At 55.4% G+C, this 20677-nt stretch overlaps 1 protein-coding gene across 1 annotated transcript in view; it reads right to left on the bottom strand.

The window, feature by feature from the left end:
- The window catches only part of LTBP2 (latent transforming growth factor beta binding protein 2), a 79827-nt gene extending 69052 nt beyond the window's left edge, over positions 1–10775 (bottom strand). Inside the window, exons 1-2 of the mRNA XM_058655357.1 lie at positions 10063–10775; positions 3081–3151 (exon numbers count right to left, since the gene is read on the bottom strand). Of these exons, the coding sequence (XP_058511340.1) occupies positions 3081–3151; positions 10063–10553 (562 nt within the window). The 5' untranslated portion in view covers positions 10554–10775. The remainder of the gene's footprint in view (positions 1–3080; positions 3152–10062) is intronic.
- Positions 10776–20677: the final 9902 nt, after the last annotated feature.

Genomic DNA, 20677 nt, shown 5'->3' with positions numbered 1-20677 from the left:
CCAGAGATGAGCCAGGACAAACCAGGAGCTAGGAACTCCATATGGGTCTCCCATGTAGGTGGCAGAGACCCAGGTACTTGAGCCATCATCTGCTGCTTCCCAAGGTGTGTGTGTGCATTAGCAGACAGCTAGGAAGGGCTAGTATTGGTGCTCAGGCAGTCCAGCAGGGAGTCCCAGATCCGGCGATCCTCACAGCGTGTCCACAATTGCTCCCTGAGCAGACAGCATGGTGGTGAGGCCCTGTGCTCTGGAGCTGGGCTATTGGCTTCACCTTCAGGCTCTGCCAGTGCCCGGCTGTGTGCCAATACCACAGGGGTGGGCATTCAGTCCAGAGGCTGAGTCTCCATATGATAGGAGTGCCTGGGCTTGCATTCAAGTTCTGCTTCTGATTCTAGCCTCCTGCTAATGCACACCCCAAGAGGCAGCAGGTGAGGGCTCAAGTCACTGGATCTGTCGCCCACATGGAGTTCCTGATTCCCTGCTTTGGCTTGGCCTGGATCTGGCCATTACAGGCATTTAGGGAGTAAACCAGCAGGTGAGAATTCTGTCTGCCTGCCTTTCTCTCTGTATGTGTTTATCTTTCCATCTCCCTTCCTTTCAAATAAATATGATTGTAAAATTAATAATATAACATGCTTGGCACAGCCCCCGACAAACAGCAGGAGCTACAGGACAGCGTCATCACTGAGCCCCACCAAATGACTCAATACAGCATCGACCCTTGCTTCACATCTGGGAGAAATGCTCAACTGCCCAACCACCCTGAACCAGGAGCCAGGCACCTGCTCCTCCCAGATCCGACCCCAGAATCCGATGCACAGAGTCTTAAATTTGAACCTCACTGCACAGTGGGGTGGGAACTAGGGAGCTGTGGCCCACCCTGAAACCCCTAGAGCAGCAGCAGCTGTCGGCACATTCTTCTGCCCTGGGGATTCGGGCTATAACCGAAGAAGTCTGCCTGGGGTCAGGGTGAGGATGAAGCCAGCCTGAGACAGATGTTTATCCCTACAGAATCACTCCCACCCGGCAGGCCAGGCCAGGCCACAGTCAGCTGCTTCCCCAAATATGTAAGCACAGAAGTCTCTAAGGAGAGCCGGCAAAGCCACAGAAGGAGAGGCAAGGAGAGCCCTGAGACCAGAGGAAGGGACCACAGCCCAGCTCCAGACCCCTCCTCCCGCAGGGGAGGGAGGAGAGTACTAACCCCATGCTCCCAGGAGTCCCATAGTAGGGACAAGGAGGATGGCAGCAGGCCGCCTGGGTAATGATCTAGCACATCATGGTGACTGGAGTGGGAGGCGGCAGGGACTCTCCTGTGTGTGGGCGGTAAGCCAGGGAGAGACTGTGTCTCTGCGTGGATCTGGAAGGAGACTTCACTATTGGCACACCCCTCATGCATGGAGCAGCTAGCTGGAAATCAGGAACATTCCTGGCCTTAGCAGTTGCCCTCCAGCTAGGAGGGCTGCTGTGGAGAGGGGAAGGGGAGAGATAGCCAGCTGTTGGGGTGTGTAGCCAAGAGCCCCATATTGCGCAGTGCCCTGGACCAGTCATCCAGACCAACACCCTGGTGCCCACGTGCTTCTCATTAGGCTCATTAGCAGCAAAACAGCAACAAGCAAACAGCCAAAGGACTGGCTGATCAGCACTCAGCCTTCTAGCAGGCAAGGCCACTGCCACCAAGCTGCCACCGCCAGCCAGCGGGGTGGAGAGGGACCAGGCAGGGTAGGCGGGGAGGGGAGTAGCAGGTGACAGGGCCAGGAAAGGGGGACACAAGGACAGTGGGGAAGGATGCCATCCTGGAGCAATGCCCTGGTGAGGCTGTGACAACCAACATGCTCTCCCAGCCTGGAGTCCCCGTGTGGAAACTGCAGTTTGGCAGCAGGGAACACTGGGCAATCACGAGCAAATTAGAAACTGGGAACCTCGTGGTTCGGCAGGTCTGAATCCGCCTCCCCTCAATCCCATCCTGCAGGCAGGAGGGGCAAAGTCCCCACCCCGGGAAGCCATGGGGCTCCAGCTGCCAGCCGACCTCAGTCACACTCTGCATGCTGCAGACCCTCCAGGTCACACCAGCCCATGGCTCCCTCCCTCCCAGAACCCCTTCCAGTCCCTGAAGGCCAAGGACTGGTTCCATCAGAATCCCCAGGAAGCAGTCAGAGTGGGGTCGCAGTCCGTCCCAGCTCTGCTGAAGCTAAACCTGCCCCAGGACTTCCTGCCATAGACCCCAAACTGTAGCAGGCATTCGGTGAGTGAACCCACAGATGGAATATCTTCCTTTCTGTCTCTCCTTCTCTGTTAACTCTGCTTTTCAAATAAATAAATCTTTTTTAAAATGTTGCAGTCAGGAGCCTAGTGGCTAAAGTCCTCGCCTTGCAAACACTAGGATATGGGTGCCGGTTCGCGTCCCAGCTGCTCCACTTCCCTTCTAGCGCTGCATTTCCTGGCCATGTGACCTTGGGCAACTACTTGTCTGTGCCTTTAAGAGGCTAGTGAGACTGGCTGCGTAATGTGCACCTTGCACGAAGTGCTTGCTGCAGAGGTGGTGGCTTCTGTCTTCATTGCCACTGCCTCTGAAGCCACCGGTGGAGGGGTTCATGGAGGAGGCCCCGGCTCCTCCATCTTCACCTTCAGTTTCACATAGTCATGACAATTTCTCTCTCTGTTCTCATTTGGGTCACCTGCTAGGTGGCAGAGCAGGCCAAGAGAAGATTGTCCACACCCCAGTGATTATCATGTGGCCCAGAGCACTGGGCACAGGCCCACACTGCCCAGCCAGGGGCCAGGGAGAAGGTGGATTCCCAATGCACACAAATGGGGTCCTCGGGATCACATAGGGTGGAGCACATAGGGCCAGACATGTTCTGCAGACACAGGCAACAGCGCCAGCACCCTGAGGACCTGGTGCACAGGGGGAGGGAGTGCAGGAAGCTTTAGAAGCTGGGAGAGGGCGCTTGCTTTGAAATGTTCCTTCCCGTTGGAGACATCTTCAATCTCCTCCAGCCATTTCAGACATCTCTGGGCTGAAGTCGCTGGGCCCAGCCTGCCCTATGGGAGACAGACAGCACAGGGTGGGAGGCACTCACGTTTGAGACAGTGGTTGGTGCTGTTGGCTCTGGTCCATCCCGGGCAGCACTGTCCCCCGCAGACGTTCCTCCTGTGGGTCACCAACATCGGATCAGTACAAGGACGCTAAGCGCTGACACTTGTCGGCCCCACCCCCTACGGAGATGGGGCTGGGATGGGGGAAACAGCAGGACTGGGAAAGATTGTCCCCAAGGGGCCAAGGCGCAGGTATGGCACATGGCTAAGGGATAGGACTGTGCCAATCTAACACTGAATTCTGAGTCTGCTGTCTTGGCACATCCCCAAGGCAGCTCCCTGGTGCCCGCTGTCCAGCTTGCCTTCTCAGGGTCTGTGACCATTTAACCAGGGAAAAACGCACACCACCTGATGCCAAGACAGCCAAAAGGACCACAACCGTCTAGACGACATACAGGCCGGCTCAGCGAGGCTCAGGCACTTGCTCCAGCGATCCAGAAGCAAAGAGCCTCAGCTCAGTCCAGATCTGGGCTGGCTCTCGGCTTCCATTTTTGCTCACTGAAACACAAACAGTGCAGCGCTTGCTGGCCCCACACATGCTGATCCTCTCAGGGAAGCTGGGGGACATGCCTGAAGTGGGCCTGAAGACACATGGAAGCATCACCTGCCACCAAAGTCACACACAGAGGAACCCTGGCCTTTGGCAGACCAGAAGGAACAGGGCTCCAGAACTGTGTAAGGAGAACTTACAGGGAAACAAGCTTGTTGGAGGGTACAGCGGGGGACCTGATTACCCTGCTTCACCTTGGTGCTGGCACTGAGGGCACCCAAAGGAGACACCAAATCTGGGGCATCACCTATCCCAACCCAAGTGCCTCTGGCATCGGCAGCACCAGTGGGGGCTCCCTGGGCCTGACTCCAGCTTCATGCTTCAGGTGTGGGCCTGAGGGACACTGACAAAGTCTCCTGCAGCCCCACAAGCACCCACTGACACTGGCCAGAGGGAGAGACTGAGGGTAGAGCCTGGTGGCCATGGCTGGGCTGCTGGTGGCCAGCGCCACAAGCATCTGGTCCCACTTAGGAGTTTGTTTGACACTGAAGTGGACCCCAAAGCCTGTGCGGTTTTGGGAGCCTTTCAAAGAATTCAAAATCACATTCCTGCAGCTTAAACAAGCTGAGGTCCATTCCTGGTCCTTTGGTCCAAAGCTGTGGGGAACTGCCTTCCAAGGGCACCCCCAGAACGTTCCCCCACCTTCGATGGCCTTCTGGCTTCAAGGAGGCCCCTTGCACACCAAGGCTGGGGTCACTGGGGTCTGGGGAAGAGGCTGTTCTTGCCATGCAGGGCTCAGTGGCGTGAGCCCTGGCGGAAGGGACATCACCACCCCTGGTGGTGGCCATGAGGCCTCCTCAGGCCTGAACACTCTGAGAAGAAACAGGATGCAGACCCTGGGAGTCTGCTCAGGGTACCCAGATGCAAAGAAATGAGGGGCCTGGCACAGCTGTGTGGCATGCTGCCCAGCCCAAGGAGGCAACCAAGCCAGCTGTCATTCCAGAGCCCTTCAGGATGGCTTCGCAGCTGGTTGGGCGGGGGCAGGAGAGAGGCAGAGGCTGACCTGGCTACAGGGGAGCCCCAAGGGATGTCAGGACACATGGACACTGGCCAGAATCACCAGCAGAGGGGTTAGCTGAGAGAGTCAGGGGCCATGTGATAGCCTCTGAGCGGTCCCTTCGAGGCCAATGCAAAAGTTTTAGATGTGGGACCTGCCAGGAGGTGGCTGTGCTAATGGGTCTGGCTGGCAGAGGGGATGAGTGCGACGGCCTGGGATGCTGGCCTCCCATGTCAGGTCAGAGTTCACACGAGCCAATTCTCCCAACTGACACTGAGCCACCATTAGCCGCCCACCATGTGGTCTCATTGCTGGGGACACACCTGAGGAGCAGCCTGGAACACACCCAGGCACAGCAGCACCTCCCACGGCTCCCCCTGGCCAGGCAGCCAGCTGCTCCTGTCACCCCCTGGTCAGCCAGCTGCTCCTGTCACCCTGCCCATCCCCATCCAATGCAGAGGACACAAGGTCAGCCACGTCTTCGTTCAGGTGGTCCCTCTGTTGCCCAAGCCCGTCTTCACCTGCGCACTCACTGACATCCTTGGCATGCTGCTGGACTGCCAAGTCAGATGCTCCTACCTTGGTAGCACACCTGCCCTGACACCTGCCCAGTCCCCACCCCAGGTTCCAGAGGCTGCAAGTGTGAAGGCTGAGTTCTCTGGGGTTTTCTGTGGCTCTGTGTGGGGGGAAGAGGGGGTCTTCTTTTTTCCATTTTGTGTCTCTGCAGTCCCACATAGTGCCCACCCCACAGTACATACTGCCTGCTGTCATCCAGTGTTTCCTGCAGGTGGTAAAAGTAGCACTGGGGGCCCGATGCAGTAGCCTAGTAGCTAACGTCCTCACCTTGCATGCGCTAGGACACCATAAGGGCGCTGGTTTGTGTCCCAAAGGCCCTGCTTCCCATCCAGCTGCCTGCTTGTGGCCTGGGAAGGCAGTCAAGGACAGCCCAAGGCCTTGGAACCCTGCACCCACATGGGAGACCTAGAAGAAGCTCCTGGCTCCTGGCTTAGGATGGGCTCAGCTGTGGCCATTGCAGCCACTTGGGGAGCAAACCAGTGGATGGAGGATCTCCCTGTCTCTCCTCCTAGGTATCTGACTTTCCAGTAAAAAATAAATACAAAAGAAAAAAAGTAGCACTAGGCTGGGACAGGAAGTCAGGGATAAGGGGTGGGAGAGGTGACATTATCTCAACATTCAACTCCCCCTGGATCACATGGTCTCCCTGTAGGGCTAGATCCTAGCAGCCCCTCCCAGCCTCTCTCACAGCGCCAGGCCCCTCAGTTCAACAGGAGCAGCATATCACAGGGCAGAACAGCTGAGATGGCCATGGCATCCAACCAGCATCCTAACACCAGTGTGTCTCCTTTCCGTTTTCCTGCCATGGCCTTGGCTCACGCAGGCGCTCCACCCTTCAATTCACTACAATGATACGAAGTTTTCCTTTCCACCAGGAATTTATTTATATAGAAAAATGAGTCTAGCCCTTTTTGTAATAGCAAAATGCAATCTGAAGATCCCAAGCCAGGAGGATAGATAAAGCCATGGACAACAGTTAAAGAAGAATGAATCTGAGTGAGTTGTACATTAACATGATTAAATCTCAGATATGTAACAACAAGGGGCATAAGTTGCGAAAGAATACAATAGAGTATCAATGAGCTAAGTTTAACTATGCAAAAGTCGAATTGTGTATTGTGAGCACTCACATCTATACCCTTAAAACATGAATTGGAGGGGTGAGAGTTTAGTCTAGCAGTTAAGACACGTTGGGATGCCTGCACCATATGGGGGTGTTTGGGTTCGAGTCCCACTGCCTCCCCTGACTCCAGCCTCCTGCTAATGCACACCCCGGGAGGCAGTGGGGATGACTCAAGCAGCTGAGGTCCTGCCGCCATCCATGTGAGAGAGCTGAATCGCATCCTTGGCTCTCAGTTCTTGACTATGTCCTGGCCCAGCCCCAGCTGTATTGGGCCTTTGAGCAGTTCAGCACACGACTTCGCTCTCCTTCTCTCTCCCCTTCCTCACAAATAACATATTTTAAAAAATATATGCACTGGGGCCTGGCGTGATAGCCTAGGGGTTAATACTCGCCTTACAACTGCTGTGATCCCTATATGGACACTAGTTCATATCCCGGCTGCCCCACTTCCCTTCCAGTCCTCTGCTTGTGGCCTGGGAAAGCAGCTGAGGACGGCCCAAAGCCTTGGGACCCTGCACCTGCGTGGGAGACCTGGAAGAAGCTCCTGGCTCCTGGTTTTGGATTCGTTCAGCTCCGGCCACTGCAGCCACTTGAGGAGTGAACCAGTAGACGAAGATCTTTCTCTCTGTATCTCCTTCTCTCTGTATATCTGGCTTTCCAATAAAAATAAATAAATCTTAAAAACAAAGTGTATGCATTGGCATTAACTAAATTTGAGCAACCAGATAATCATGGGAAGAGACAGAGGCAAATTTATAGAGGAAATTCTAATTCAACTAAGAATACTGAAAACTGGGTTGGCTATTCAGCCTAACAGTGAAGACATCCCAGTGCCTGGGTTCGATACTCGGCTCCTGCTCCTGACTCCAGCTTCCCACTTTCAGTAGTGACAGCTCAAGGGACATTTACTGCGACCTGGATGAATTCCAGGGTCTTGGTTTTGACCCCTCCCAGGCCTTAGCTGGGGTTGGGGAGTGTGAATCAGCAGATGGGAACTTGCTCCCTGTGTCTTTCTACCTCTCAAATAAAAACAGAAATATTTTAAAATTGGAAGCAAAATATAATAAAATGTTGAGATTTGGAAAAACTGGATTGTGAATTTTAATATTTCCAATATGTTTATTTTTATTATTTTCCAAAAACCTTGTCTCTTAAAACTCCAGTTCCTGCTATTATTTTAACAGCATAGAAACTTAAAAAATAATATTAGAACCAGAGAGAAATGCTATGAAGGTCATGCCATGGCTTAAAAGTCTCCCGTAGACTATAAACTTAATTAGTACAGAAACTGTGTCGGCTCCGGTCACAGCTCTAACCCAAACATTTAGTGCCGTGCCTGGCACATACTTGAAAAATCTTTGTTCTGCGCACTAAATTCCAACCACATTGAAAGTTCCATGAGGACACAATCTGCCTTGGCCACTGCTTGGGGTCCAGCACAGCCTAGCATTCCACGCTCAAATGAAAACTACCCAGCAGTACGGATGCAGTTCCAGGCCTCACCAGCAGGTGGCACTTAGTCATTGGCTCCATATATCCCACCAGACCAAGGTCAAAGCAGTGGGCCTGGCCCAAAGCCACAAGCCAGAACGGACTTGGATGGGAGATGAAGTCAGTGGACAAGATTGTCACTCTGGACCCTCCCCGGCTGACCAGAGTTCCAGGAGAACCTACTCTTTATGGAAGCTGCACAGAGGACGATGCCAGAAGGGCACCAATGCCAGTCTGTGCTCATCGGTGTGCACTGCAGACAGCAGGTATCTGCAGGTGGCACCCAGCCCATACTCCTGCACACCTGTGCATGTCTGCCAGTCTCACGGTCACAACCTGCTCAGCTCACCCGCAGCTCATTTCATAAACTCTGATGGTGCCCCCTCCAATCCCCACCCCGCATCCCCCAGCCTTCTCTCCCACCACAATGCCTACAGAATAAGCTCCTCCATCATGCTGCAAGAGAACCTCCCAACACTTATCATGAAGTTTCTAGTTCTAGAAAGCTGCATACTTGTATCTGTCCATGTCTCCAATTTGAATGTTTTAAATGTTTATTTATGGCCATCTATGTGAGCGACAAAGAGACACATTTATATGTTCTTTTTTCTCCTGGATTGCTCCCCGAAATGACATCCAGGGCTAGGCCAAGGAGCCAGAATTTCGATCTAGTTCTTGCACATGGGTGCCAGCAGCCCCGGCACTTAAGCTGCTCACCCAGGAGCAAGCAGCAAGAAGCTAGACTGCAAGTCTGGGGTTGGAGCAAGACTCTGGTACGGGCTGCAGGCATCCAAGGCCGTGGCTGCACCTGCTACACAGCACCACCCACCTTATCCCTCCAAGTTGCTGTCTGTAGTTGGGCTGCTATGGCCGCTGGGCCCCCAGCTCCTTTCCCACACTCTTTCTTTGGAAGCACCTGCCCCCTTGCACAGGTCAAGAGAGGAAGACGAGAACAGCAGGTGTGTGTGAACACCTGCTGAATGCTCTGCCTAAGCCCGTGTGCCATGTATGTGTCTAACTCAGTGCCCTTTCCCGGGCAGCAGGGAGTTCACTGTCCCCTACAGACATCATTCAGCGAACACCAACCATGTTTGCAGGCATGGTCTGAGCGCTGGTAAGACAGGAACAAGCAAAACCAAGTCCTTACAGTTTGCACTAGGATGGGCTGGAAGGCCAGAACCCCAAACCCAGAAACAGAACATGTCAGATGGAGTGAGGTGTCTAAACCCGCTGGGAGGGTGGAAAGCATGGGGCAGAAAGGAGGGGCAGGGTAGGCTTCTTGAATCCAGATCTGAATGAGGCCAGTGCTGCCCCAGCCAAGTACAACAACAGCCATTCATGCTACTCTCCACCACTGAACCCCGTTAAAAACCACCCCCACCCCAGCCCAGACGGGCTGCCTATTCCAGACTTGTCAAGGATGCCCCCCACACCTCCCCCCCAACACACACACACACACACACACACACACACACACACCACTGCTCTAAAGCCTTCACTGTGAAGATGCCAGGCCATGACAATCGGGGGTTGAGGGTCTCGGTGGGGGGCCTGCACCCTGAGATAGCGCCCCTCAATGTGAGCAGTGGTGTGACACCCCAAGAGGACTGGAAGGAAGCTTAACCCTGCAAGTCATGCTGATACTCACATATTCTTGGCTTACACACTGGGTCCACTGGGCCGGAGCCACATCCGGGTGGGCATCCTGCTCCAAGTGTCCCTAAGCGCGCGCTCATTCCCACACCTACAAGAGCCCCAAGCCACTCACTCCTCCCGGGGCGCGGTTTTGCTGCCAGTCTCCTTCCCCAAAATGCCACCTACCTTTCGGCCCCGGTTTAACCTCCCTGGGCCTCCAGCGCCTGTTGTGCCCACCCGGTGCCCCCCCCTCAATCCCTACCCCGCCCCCTCGAGAGCCCGTGGCACAGCTGGCTTCTGTGTGCCAGGACACGCGGACAGAGGAGCCCGTGTGTACACAAGGGTGCCCCGTGTGGGGAGCGTCGAGGTTCGCGGCGAGCCGACCAAGAAGGGTGAAAACTGGCTTGCTCTTCGTCCAAACACCTAGAAAGCCGGTCCGAGCCGTGAGCCTGGCTCTGGAAACTGGTCTGCTTCCCCCGCGGCGCTGAGAACTGAGGGACCGGCACACCCCTGCCCGAATGAGTGCGCGGGAGCTCCGGCGCCTGTGATTTGAACCCCCGCCTCCCCATCTACCTTCCCCTCTCCCGTGCTCACCCCGTGAGCCGCCCTCGCGGCGCCGCCGGGGGCCGTTGCGGGGTTCGAAGGCGCGTGAGAGCCGGCGCCGCCCGGGTCCAGGCTGCGGGCTGCGGCTGGCCCAGGGCGCTGCTTCTCCGATTCTGCGCAGGTGGCTGGATTCGGCGCAGCGAGTTCTGCGCGCGGTATGGCCTCCTGGCCTCGGCTTCGGTGAGCCTCCTGGGGCTCCCCCAGCCCGGCTGCGTCCGCTCCGCGGGCGGCAAGCCCGGGACGGGCGGGTCCTGCTCGCGGAACAGGCTGTACACCTTGGCTGCAGCTGCTGCTGCGGGGTGGCTGGCTCCAGGGCGCCGCAGCCGAGCCGCGTCCCTGCCGGCCAGCTCGTATCTCCCCACCGGGTCCCTCTGGGCATGACCCATGGCCACCAGGAGGGCCAGGATGAGCTGCGGCAGGAAGCCCTTTCGGGGGTTCCAGCAGGTGCCCCCCGGGCGGCTGGAGGTGGCCGGTGACCCCATGGCACCGAGGAGAGCAGAGTGCGCTGAGGCGACCACAGGGGCTTAGTCGTCGGTGCGTCCGGCCGCCCGCGGACTGCCCTGCTGACTCGCCCGGGCAGCGACCTGCTTCTGCTCGTCTAGGGGATTCCTGGGGCGGCCGGTGGGAGCGGGGAGGGGGCCCACGCTGTCCCTACAAAGCCTGGCGTCGGCGCTGCGACTCCCTCTGCAGCCGTCCGAAGGGGACTCGGAGGGTTTTTATTTTTGGAAACCTCCTCCTGCTTTTTCGGCTCTTTTATCCACACCATGCCCCTTCCTCGGAGGGACAGCTCGGCCCCCTCATTACGGGAGAGGGAGACAGAGGAATTCCAGCAACACCCACTTTGGCACCGGGAAGCGAGCGGGCGGCGAGGGGGATTAACCCGTGAGGAGCTAGGGGCTGGTAGGACAGATGTCTGCCGGGCCTAACGGTGGAAGGGTCAGGATACCCTTCTCCTGCCCCGGGCGAGCTTCCATGGTGAACCTGTTCCCAGCTGATTTTCTGTCCCTAACTCGAAGGACAAACTCCTGGTCATTCGGATGACCAGAGCGGTAACCTGCAGGCAGAAGTTTCAGAGAAGTACAGACGATACCTCCCCCCCCCCCCCCCACCTCACCCGAGTGACAGGTACAGAAATCCAGGGCAGGTGCACTCGGGGTCTGCCCCGGCCACTAGGGGCGCCCTCCGCAGGATCAGGCTTCGCCGAGCTCGCTAGTGCTGGGCGGTGGGCGCGCGCGCCCCCTGGTGGAACCGGCCTCGTGTACTGGACGGCGGTGCTGGCACAGAGGCTGAAGCCGGCCCTGGGCGCAGCCTACGCCTCTGGGGCTTCTCCATCAGTGCCCTCCCCGCGGGGTCAGGGCTCGGCCTAGGCCTGGGATGGCCATGTGGACAGTGGCTGCTCATTTTCCCGGAGCCTGGAGTATGGAGCCTGCTGAACAAGGCCACAAGAGACGACGTGTGTGAACCAGGAGGAAAGAAACAAAGTCCACCCCAGCCCCTCACTCCAGGGAGAATTTCTCCAAGGGGGGATTCCAGCAGCCTCTGCCAGGAGCTACGTGAATACATGTCCATGTGAACATCGTCCTGAGTTGGCCCCCAGGGCTCCTCTCTGCCCGAAACACCACCTGGTGGTGTCTTCCTGGCATCCTTGTCTTGTCTGAGGTAGCTGATACCTTGAATGAACTGAGCCTGCAGGCAGACAGCCCAGGGCACCTGTGTTCCCTTGCCAAGCTCCAGGATGCTTCCCTTTCAGCAGCTAGGAGAGTTCCCACGCACTGAAGTCAGTCAATCAAAGCCTCACCCATGTGATGAATACTACAGCCATTCCTAAGGCTGCCCCTGTTCCCAGGCCTGGTCTTTGCCAGAGATCCGATAGTAGGGATCCAAAAGGAAAGGGTTCCGTCTTTCTGAGCAGCCCATTCCGCTGTGGCCTCTCCTAGTTAAGGTTCAGGGAGAGGTATTGGTGGAAAACAAGCAAAGGCTGCTGTGGCAGGTGCCCCTGGTTGGCAGGTGCCAAGTCCTGGTCCTTCCCCCTGAGTACCCTGGCAGGCTCTTGGGCATACCTCCAACATGCACTACACTGTTGGTCCAACTGCTTGCAGAGCCCTGCCCCTGCCAGCCATGAGACAGGCCCACTGCCAGCAGGTAAAGTCATGCAGAGCTGTCTGCCCCCGTTCTGGCCGTGGGAACCATTCCTGCCAGGGTTCACAGACCAGAAGGACACACCAAGTCTCTTCCTTTAGGTGCACCCTCAATCCCTAAAGACAGGTGTTGGGGTCTCTCATGAACTTTCTGGTTGTGTGTTGGGACCCTGGGGTACCTGGGACATGCAGGGACTGCAGTAGGGAGCTGGGTCTGACCCCTCTTCATGCAGATGCTTCATGCCCCCTTGGTTTCTGCAAGGGCGGCCCCAGCCCGCTCCCTGATGTTTGTAGACCTGGATAGAGGCACGTGCTCTGATGCACCCGGAGCCAGCTCTGCCTTGAGTAAAGACATCTAGGGTGCCCTTCCCTGGCTGTGTTTCATGGTTTCAGCCAGAAAAGTCTTGTCCAGCAACCGGCAAAGCCATTCACCCAAGGCCAGATGACAGCTCTCGCCTCCCCAGAACTTAGAACTGTCCTTGACTCTGCGAGACAGCCCAGCAGTGGAGTGAGTGGCTGAGAGAATAATAGAATAGAGCCCCTCAAGGAGGGAGGGCTGGCATTCAAACCCCCATTTTAGGAGGCAGGGCTGAATCCTGGGTGGGAGCTGGTGGTCCGGGTTTATGGGCTCGAAAGGAGCTGTCACCTCCCTCCTTGAAATGTCCAGCCCACTCCCTCCACAGTAGGAAGCATCAGTTGCGTGCTCCCTGTGCCTGCTTGCCCACGTGGCAGGACCCTACGCTCTTCCTGTCCCCTACCTGCTCAGTACCCTCCTCTTCCTCCTGCGCCTAGCGCTCTCCTCATCCCCAGGAGCTCCAAGCCCCTTTAGGCCAGAAACCTTGGCGTCATCTTCGTCCCTGAGCTATTTTTTCCTCCTATGTGTCCAAATCATTATTACTGCTCCGTCTCCTCCGTCTGCCTGGCTGGAAGTCGGCCGCCCATTCAGCCTCTGACCGTGACCTCAGCCAAAACCCTCCTGTAGACATGCTTCCCTCACCACCACACTGCACCCTCCCATTCTGTAGTGAGCACAAGTGATCCTTGGAAATCCCCACCCTGTTCTCCAGGGGATCCCACCCTATCTGGGGCCTGGCATCTGTCCTCCATCCTTTGCCCACCCCGGCTGCCCATTCATCTCTCCCGTGGCCTGGCCTGGAAGCACTGGAGGCCGTGGCTGCTGGGTTTCAGTCTTTCATCTCAGAGACACTTGGGTTCTGCTCGTGTGTGTGTGTGTGTGTGTGTGTGTTAAAGCTGCCAGAATTTATGGAGTCTGCTGCTGGCCAGGCACAACGTTGAGCGTGCTCCATAACTTGGCTCCTCTCACTAAGTAAGAGGGGGGCGGTTTACTTCGCACTCAGACAAAGGAGAAACCGGGCTGAGAACCCCTGGGGGCTTGCCCACTGTCACACAGCTAGCTGAAAAGTGGCAAGTGCAGTGTTGACCCTTGGTCCCTTTCCTACTGAAACCTGAGAGAGCTCCTGGGGCTGTACCCTTCCCCCACTCCCCACTGGAGGGGTCACCCTGGCCTGCCCCTTCCTCAGTAGTCACTGCCCAAATCCCACAGTCCCAAATGGCCACCATTCCCGTTCCTGGATGTGGAGTTCTTGGAGCTTTCTGCCCCTCCCCCTCCTCCTGACCGTTTGCAGGAGGGTGCCTGGATGCCTGAGTCACTACATGTCACCTCCACACCCTGACCCCATCTTCCTCCCTGATGAGGCAGGAGAATTGAGGTTGAGCCCAATCACCCATCCCTGGAAAGCCCCACCAACCGAGTCCCGAGAGGCTGAGAAAGAGATTCCAGCAGGCCAGGAGGGGACGGGGATGGAAGGCTGGCTCTCAGCTTCCCCCTTGCCTTGCTGGGAATGGTGCTGGCAGCCAGAGAGCTCCCAGAACCCGAATCTGATGCAGGAAATAAGGACCCAAAGCAGGGGGGAACAGGTCCCTGCGAGCCCACAGCAGAATTCCAGGGATGTTTCTCCCCTAGAAGTGACTGGACCTCCAGCCCTGAATTCCTCTCCCTGGGAGAGCTCTGTAGTTCCCCTGCTCAGAACAGATCACACACTTCCTGGTTAATCAGGAGTCAGAAGGCTGCGGGGAGGCCAGCTGGCCACCCTGCCTTCCAGATGGGAGCATCCCACACCCGTGGGCTCCGTGGGCCTTCTGCAGATGCCTGGCAGCTGGGAGCCCAGCTCTCTGCAGCTGCTGCCTCAGTCCAGTGGTGAAGGCTTTGGCTTCCTCCAAGGTGGGGCTCTTGGAAGCTGCTGGAATCTGCTCCCCTAGAGCTCAGAGCCACACTGCCCTGGTCAGCCTGAGTCTCCCCCACCTCACCACCCCATACGAGTCTGACTTGATGGCTGGGTGGCCATCAAGAGGATACCCATGCAGGGGGCAGGCAAGTGACCTGTCTTTGGTGAATGAAAGGGCCCTCTCATTGACCCTGTGGTGAGCATTTCTGTCTTCTGTGAATGAAGTTCTGTTTTCACCTTTATTTTATTTTATTTTTATGAATTTATTTCAGAGAAAGAGAGAGCCCCCATCTTCTGGTTTACTCCCCAGACAGGGCCAAGGCCAAAGCCAGGAGTAAGGAACTGGGTCTCCCATGTGTGAGGGGAGACTCAGCTACAGGAGCCATCACTGTTGCCTCCCCGGGTGTCCCTTAGCAGGAAGCTGGAAGGGGGAGCAGAGTCTATAAGCAAAGGAGGAGGCGGGCACCCTGACTGATTGCTGGACCACTCGTCCAGATACCCACCTCTTTGGCTGCTGTCTTCTCATGTATGAAGGGAGATCTCAATGCACTCTTGCCACTGTCTGCTTCAACTCCCACCACATCACAGTCCTGTGTGGCCCATGTGGGAGCAGGCCAGCCGCAGCTGGGGTCCTCTGCGCTCCAACAACAGAATACTGCACGGAGGGTCTGACTGTTGCGTTCTTCTCTGATGCTCCACACAGGAAATGCAACTCCCTCACCTGTAGTAGATGGGACAGTGAAGGCACAGAGAGGTGACGGGAGTCCCCTACAGTCACAGAGCTCCAAGGGACTGCACTCTGAGTTGTTCCCAGTGTTCCTGGTCCCATGCCCCAAACCAGTGCCAGATTCCAGGAGAGGAGAGATATCCCCTGCCATCCAGCTGCATTCCAGCTGTTTGTGGCATGAGTGCTATTGGCTGTACCCAATTGCCATCCTCCCTTCCCCTCCCAATGCCACAGCATGCCAGTTGGAGTTCCACTTTGGGTCGGGACCACCAAAAGCCATTAGGCTAAATTTCATTGAATCAAATTCCCATCCACCAGGTAGAAGGCAGACAATCTCACCCTACCCCCAGGAGCTGGCCAGGACTGACTACCCCTCCCCTCCCCACCCCTGTGGCTCTGACCCTCAGCAAAAACGATGACCAGTGACCAGTGACTGGCTCTGCAGCCCCGAGCAGCTGTCTTTGTGATTCCTGTTGGCAAACCCTAGCCTCACCCTGAGCACTGGAGTCAGAACTCAGCCATCTGCCAGGCTCCGGATCCCAGGCTTTGCCCATTACAGCACACTGCGCTTGCTCCAGGATGTCCCACAGCAAGGTGAACCAGGCAGGCTTAGGTGCAAAGAGCAGGCTGATTCAAAGGCTCTGGGCATTTAGCATAAATTCAAGGATCATTTCCTATTTAGCTGCATTAATTCTTGCAGTCTCTGGCTGGGGTGGAATCTTCTAGAACTCCTAGAGCTGGAGATAGAACTCTTAGGGAAACTTCTAGCTTTTCTGATAGAATTTTTAAGACACGATATCAGGTCAGTTGAGTAATTGGAGACCTCCCGCCTTTCAATCCTACCCAGGAAACCTCCAGGGACTTCCTGTCCTCCACTGGGGGAGAGAGGAGTAGCAGGAGGGGGAGGAGGGGTCACAGACGGGACCACCCCGTCTCTGTCCCCAGAGGCAAGCTCTGTGGGCTGGGGGATGATGCTGGTGAAGCCAGGGCTCTGACATGGCTATGCAGGAATCAGGACAAAGTGGACGGGGACCCATGGCTGTCACTGAGCTCTCCTAGCCTGTCCCCAAACTTAGTTCCTGTAGGGGCACAGTGACATTCCTGCCACCTGGGGGGTGACATTTGGCAGAGGGGAGGGGCTGCTGTGAGACTCTTTGAGGACAAGCTCTGGTCAGAGAGGCCTACAAAGCCCTCCCCACACCCAGGCAGGGCTGGGAAGAGGGTATCTTCGGGCCTAAGCCCTTGACCAGCTTTCCTGAAGGGAGTGTATTTTGAGAGTGGGGACACTCATTGGGATTTGCCCTGATGTCCGCTACTCTCTCCAGCCCCTCAAGTCTGTAGAGACAAACCCAGACGCTGAAAATCCCCCAGGAGAGGGCACAGACATGAGGCTTGGGCAGCGTTAGGACCAGGGCGGGGAGAACAGTGGGTGTTGTAGGGGAGGGATGGGTGCAGAGGTGCAGGCGGCCACGCTGGGCTCCGTGACTCACGCCTCGTTTTCGTCCCCCCCTGGTCTGAGCGCCTTGGCCCGGAGGCCTCTGGGAGGTTGTAACGCAGCCTGGCCCCTCGCCCATCAGGGCTCAGCAGACACAAATGAAAGATCTCAGCGCTCAGGAACTCACACAGACAGCGCCGGCACACTCTGCGCTCCGCCTCGCCAGACCGGCCCGCCGGCCAGAGGAGGCTGGTGGCCAAGGGCGGCAGGAAGGGCAGCCTCAGCTTCTCCTCCTCACCCCCAGGGCCCTCTGTTCTGCCACCGGCACTGCCCGCTGTCTTCTCCCTCCCGCTCTGGTGCCAGCCCGAGGGTGGCCGTACCACCAGCGTCTCCGTAGCTCCCCTCCATCTCTCCTTTGCCCTGCTCTGTTGCAGGACACCAGCCCCCTGGGGACTCCATGGTGAAGGTGAGGCCTGCTGTGCTTTCTGGGTGAAGCAGGCTCGTGAACAACTCACCATGCAGTTTCCGAATACTGATAGGGTCACCCCTGGCTGACCACCCTGCCATGGTTCCCCTCGGCTTCACAGATCTAGCCCAAACTTGGGGCATAAGCGTTATCACACCCCTCCCCTTCATCTATACTGCATCTCGCACCCTCGCCCTCTCAGCCACACGCCTTGGAATGTTCTTCACCACCTCCCAACTGTCCTTTGACTCCCATCCCAAAGGCCACCACCCCCTCTGGGAAACCCACTGCTCTCAATGTGGGTTACTCTGACCTGCACAGTTGGTCCATGGCTCTGGGTTCTGGCGCAGTCGGAAGAACATGGGGGTTTTGTAGCTCTAACCTCAGCCCTATTATTTATCAGAGATGGGACCTGAGCTAAGGGGCTCTGTGAGATGGTTTCCTTGTCAATAAAATAAAGATCAAGGGACTGGCTTTATGGCTGTTCCACTTCTGATTCAGCTCCCTGCTAGTGCACCTGGGATAGCGGCACAGCAGCAGAAGATGCTCCAAGCACTTGGGCCATTTGGGGGAGAACCAGCAGAAGGAATCTTTCTCTCTCTCACACACACACACAAAGTCATCATGCCTATCAAATAAATCTTTAAAAAGATTGAGGGCCCCAGTGCAATGGTTCAATGGCTAAATCCTGACTTTCCAAGTGGCAGGATCTTCACCTTACAAATGCCAGTTCGTGTCCAGGCTGCCCCATTTTCCATCCAGCTTCCTGCTTGTGGCCTGGAAAAGCAGTGGAGGAAAATCCAAAGCCTTGGAATCCTGCACTCATGTGGGAGACCCAGAAGAAGTTCCTGGCTCCTGGTTTTGAATTGGCCCAGCTCCAGCTGTCACAACCACTTGGGGAGTGAACCAACACATGTGAGATCTTTCTTTCTGTTTCTCCTTTTCTCCATAAACCTGACCTACATTTATAACAAAAATAAACAAAAATTTTAAAAGACAAAATACAGTATCTGGAGAAAATAATTGTATAAGGGTACTTCAAAATATTCATGGGGTAGGGATTTGTTCCAATGGTTAAGATCCCTGTATCCAGGCCCGGCACCATAGCCTAGTGGCTAAATCCTTGCCTTGCATCTGCAAAGATCCCATATGGGTGCTTGGTTCATATCCTGGCTACTCCACTTCCCATCCAGCTCTCTGCTTGTGGTCTGGGACAGCAGTTAAGGATGGCCCATAGCCTGGGGAATCTGCATGCATATGGAAGATACAGAAGAGGCTCCTGGCTTCGGATCAGCTCAGTTCTGGCCATTATGGCTGCTTGAGGAGTGAATCAGCAGGCAGAAGATCGTTCTATCTCTCCTTCTCTCTGTATATCTGCCTTTCCATTAATTAATTAGCTAATTAATTAATTAATCTTTTTCTAAAAAGATACTTGTGACCCTCATCAGGATGTCTGGATTGACTCCTGACTCCAGCTTTTGCTGATACAGGAATAGCAGTGATTGCTCAAGAAACAGTATCTGCCACCACGGGTGACCTGGACAGTGCTCCTGGCTTGGACTTCAGCACATGTCTGGCCATTACAGATATCTGGAGAGTGAACCACTGGGTGGAAAATCTCTCTCTCTGCCTGTCAGATAGCTCAATCTTTCAAAAAAAAAATTTAATTCATGCATGATTTATTTATAAGACACATTTCCCATGAACTTTGTGAAGACTCCTTCTCTTCATGGATTTCAACTTTTTTTCTTAAGCAGGGAAATAAGCTCATGTTTTAATTTTGCTTTCCATGAAAAAATTTTTTTATTATATATATATATATATATATATATATATATATATATATATATATATATTTTAAAGATTTATTATTATTGGAAAGCCGGATATACAGAGAGGAGGAGAGACAGGGAGGAAGATCTTCCATCAGATGTTTCACTCCCCAAGTGAGCCGCAACGGGCCGGCACGCACCAATCCGAAGCCGGGAACCAGGAACCTCTTCCGGGTCTCCCACGCGGGTGCAGGGTCTCAAAGCTTTGGGCCGTCCTCGACTGCTTTCCCAGGCCACAAGCAGGGAGCTGGATGGGAAGTGGAGCTGCCAAGATTAGAACCGACGCCGATATGGGATCCCGGGGCTTTCAAGGCAAGGACTTTAGCCGCTAGGCCACGCTGCCGGGCCCATTCCATGAAAATTTTTACCCACTTCCCGCTAACCCCCTGTTCTTTACCTGTTGATCAGTTGACATAACCCTCCAAGCTGATTGGACCGTGAATGAGCTTTGACCCTGAAACAGCTCTCTCATTGGTTGATGACCTAAGAGTCCTGCAGCCTGACTGAATATAGACATCATTGGTTATTGGGCCCATAAGATTCTCTCTGAAAACTGCAGCTATGTGATTTTACTCTGAAAACAAAACTCTGAGATTAAAACAGGTTGGGCAGGTCCCTGTTCCTTGGTTCCCTGGGGCTCCTACAACCATACAGTAATAACAGAGAAGTAAAGTGGTTTGCCCGGGGCCACATTGCTGGCCAGTAACACAGAGAGGACTGGAGCTCAGACCTTGGGAACTGGCTTCAGTCTAGGTCAGGGTGCTCCCGCTAAAAGTTCAATAGCCCTGTGTCCCCAAGCTGTTGCCCTGAAGACTAAAAAATCACCATGCCTGGGGCTGGCACAGTGGCCTATAAGGCTAATCCTCTGCCTGCCAGCACTAGCATACCATCTGGGCACTGGTTCATGTCCCAGCTGCACCACTTCCCTTCCAGCTCGCTGCCTGTGGTCTGGGAAAGCAGTGGAAGATGTCTGAAGTCCTTGAGTGCTTTGCACCGCCATGGAAGATCCGAAAGAAGCTCCTGGCTTCGGATTACTTCAGCTTCTCTGTGTCTCAATTCTCTCTGCAGAAATCAACCTTTCAAATAAAAATAAATAAATCTTTCAAAAGAAATGAAAGAGTCACCGTACCCTGTGTATACCCAGACTGGGCCCTCACACTGCTTTGAGAGCAAAAGTCTCTTCCAACCAAAGCCATCATCGAAAGCTGAAGTCAGCTCCCCAGCAGGGAGCACAGCCTGGATCTCAATGTGCCCCTCCGCAGGCCTCCCTGGTCATGCCCCCTTTGCTTTCCCTGAAGCTCAGTTTCCCATCTATACAGAACCTCTCTGGATAAACTCAGATTCCCTCGGAGAAGCAGACAGACAAGAAGTAGAGGTGCGCCCAAGAACTGCACAGTCCATAGACTCTGTGCTCAGCCAGAGACCAGCCAGCAGTTAAGGAGCCCGAGGCCCTTAGGGGGAGAGACGCCTGCCCACGATCAGGTGACCGGTTCTTGGCAACAGCTGGCTGCTTGCACTGGGGTCTGCTGGCTTCCAGGCCTTTCAAAACTTTCCTCTCTCAGCTCCTACAAGAAGCTGGGAACTATTTGCTGGCCAGTCCAGGGAAGCCGAGAGTTCCTGTGCCCATCAAAATCAGAGTTCAGGGCTTGGGAGCATCTCTGGTGGGAAATGCCAGAGGAGAGGAGTGGGCCTGGGGGCCATTGAATTGTCAGCAGTGCTTGTGAGTGAGAAAGACAGGGAAAGGGCCAGGACCACTGAGGGG

The sequence above is a fragment of the Ochotona princeps genome, chromosome 26 (genome assembly GCF_030435755.1).
Source record: "Ochotona princeps isolate mOchPri1 chromosome 26, mOchPri1.hap1, whole genome shotgun sequence".
Classification (NCBI taxonomy): Eukaryota; Metazoa; Chordata; class Mammalia; order Lagomorpha; family Ochotonidae; genus Ochotona; species Ochotona princeps.
The sequence above is the reverse complement of the archived record's forward strand: the minus strand, read 5'-3'. Positions and strand labels throughout refer to the sequence as shown.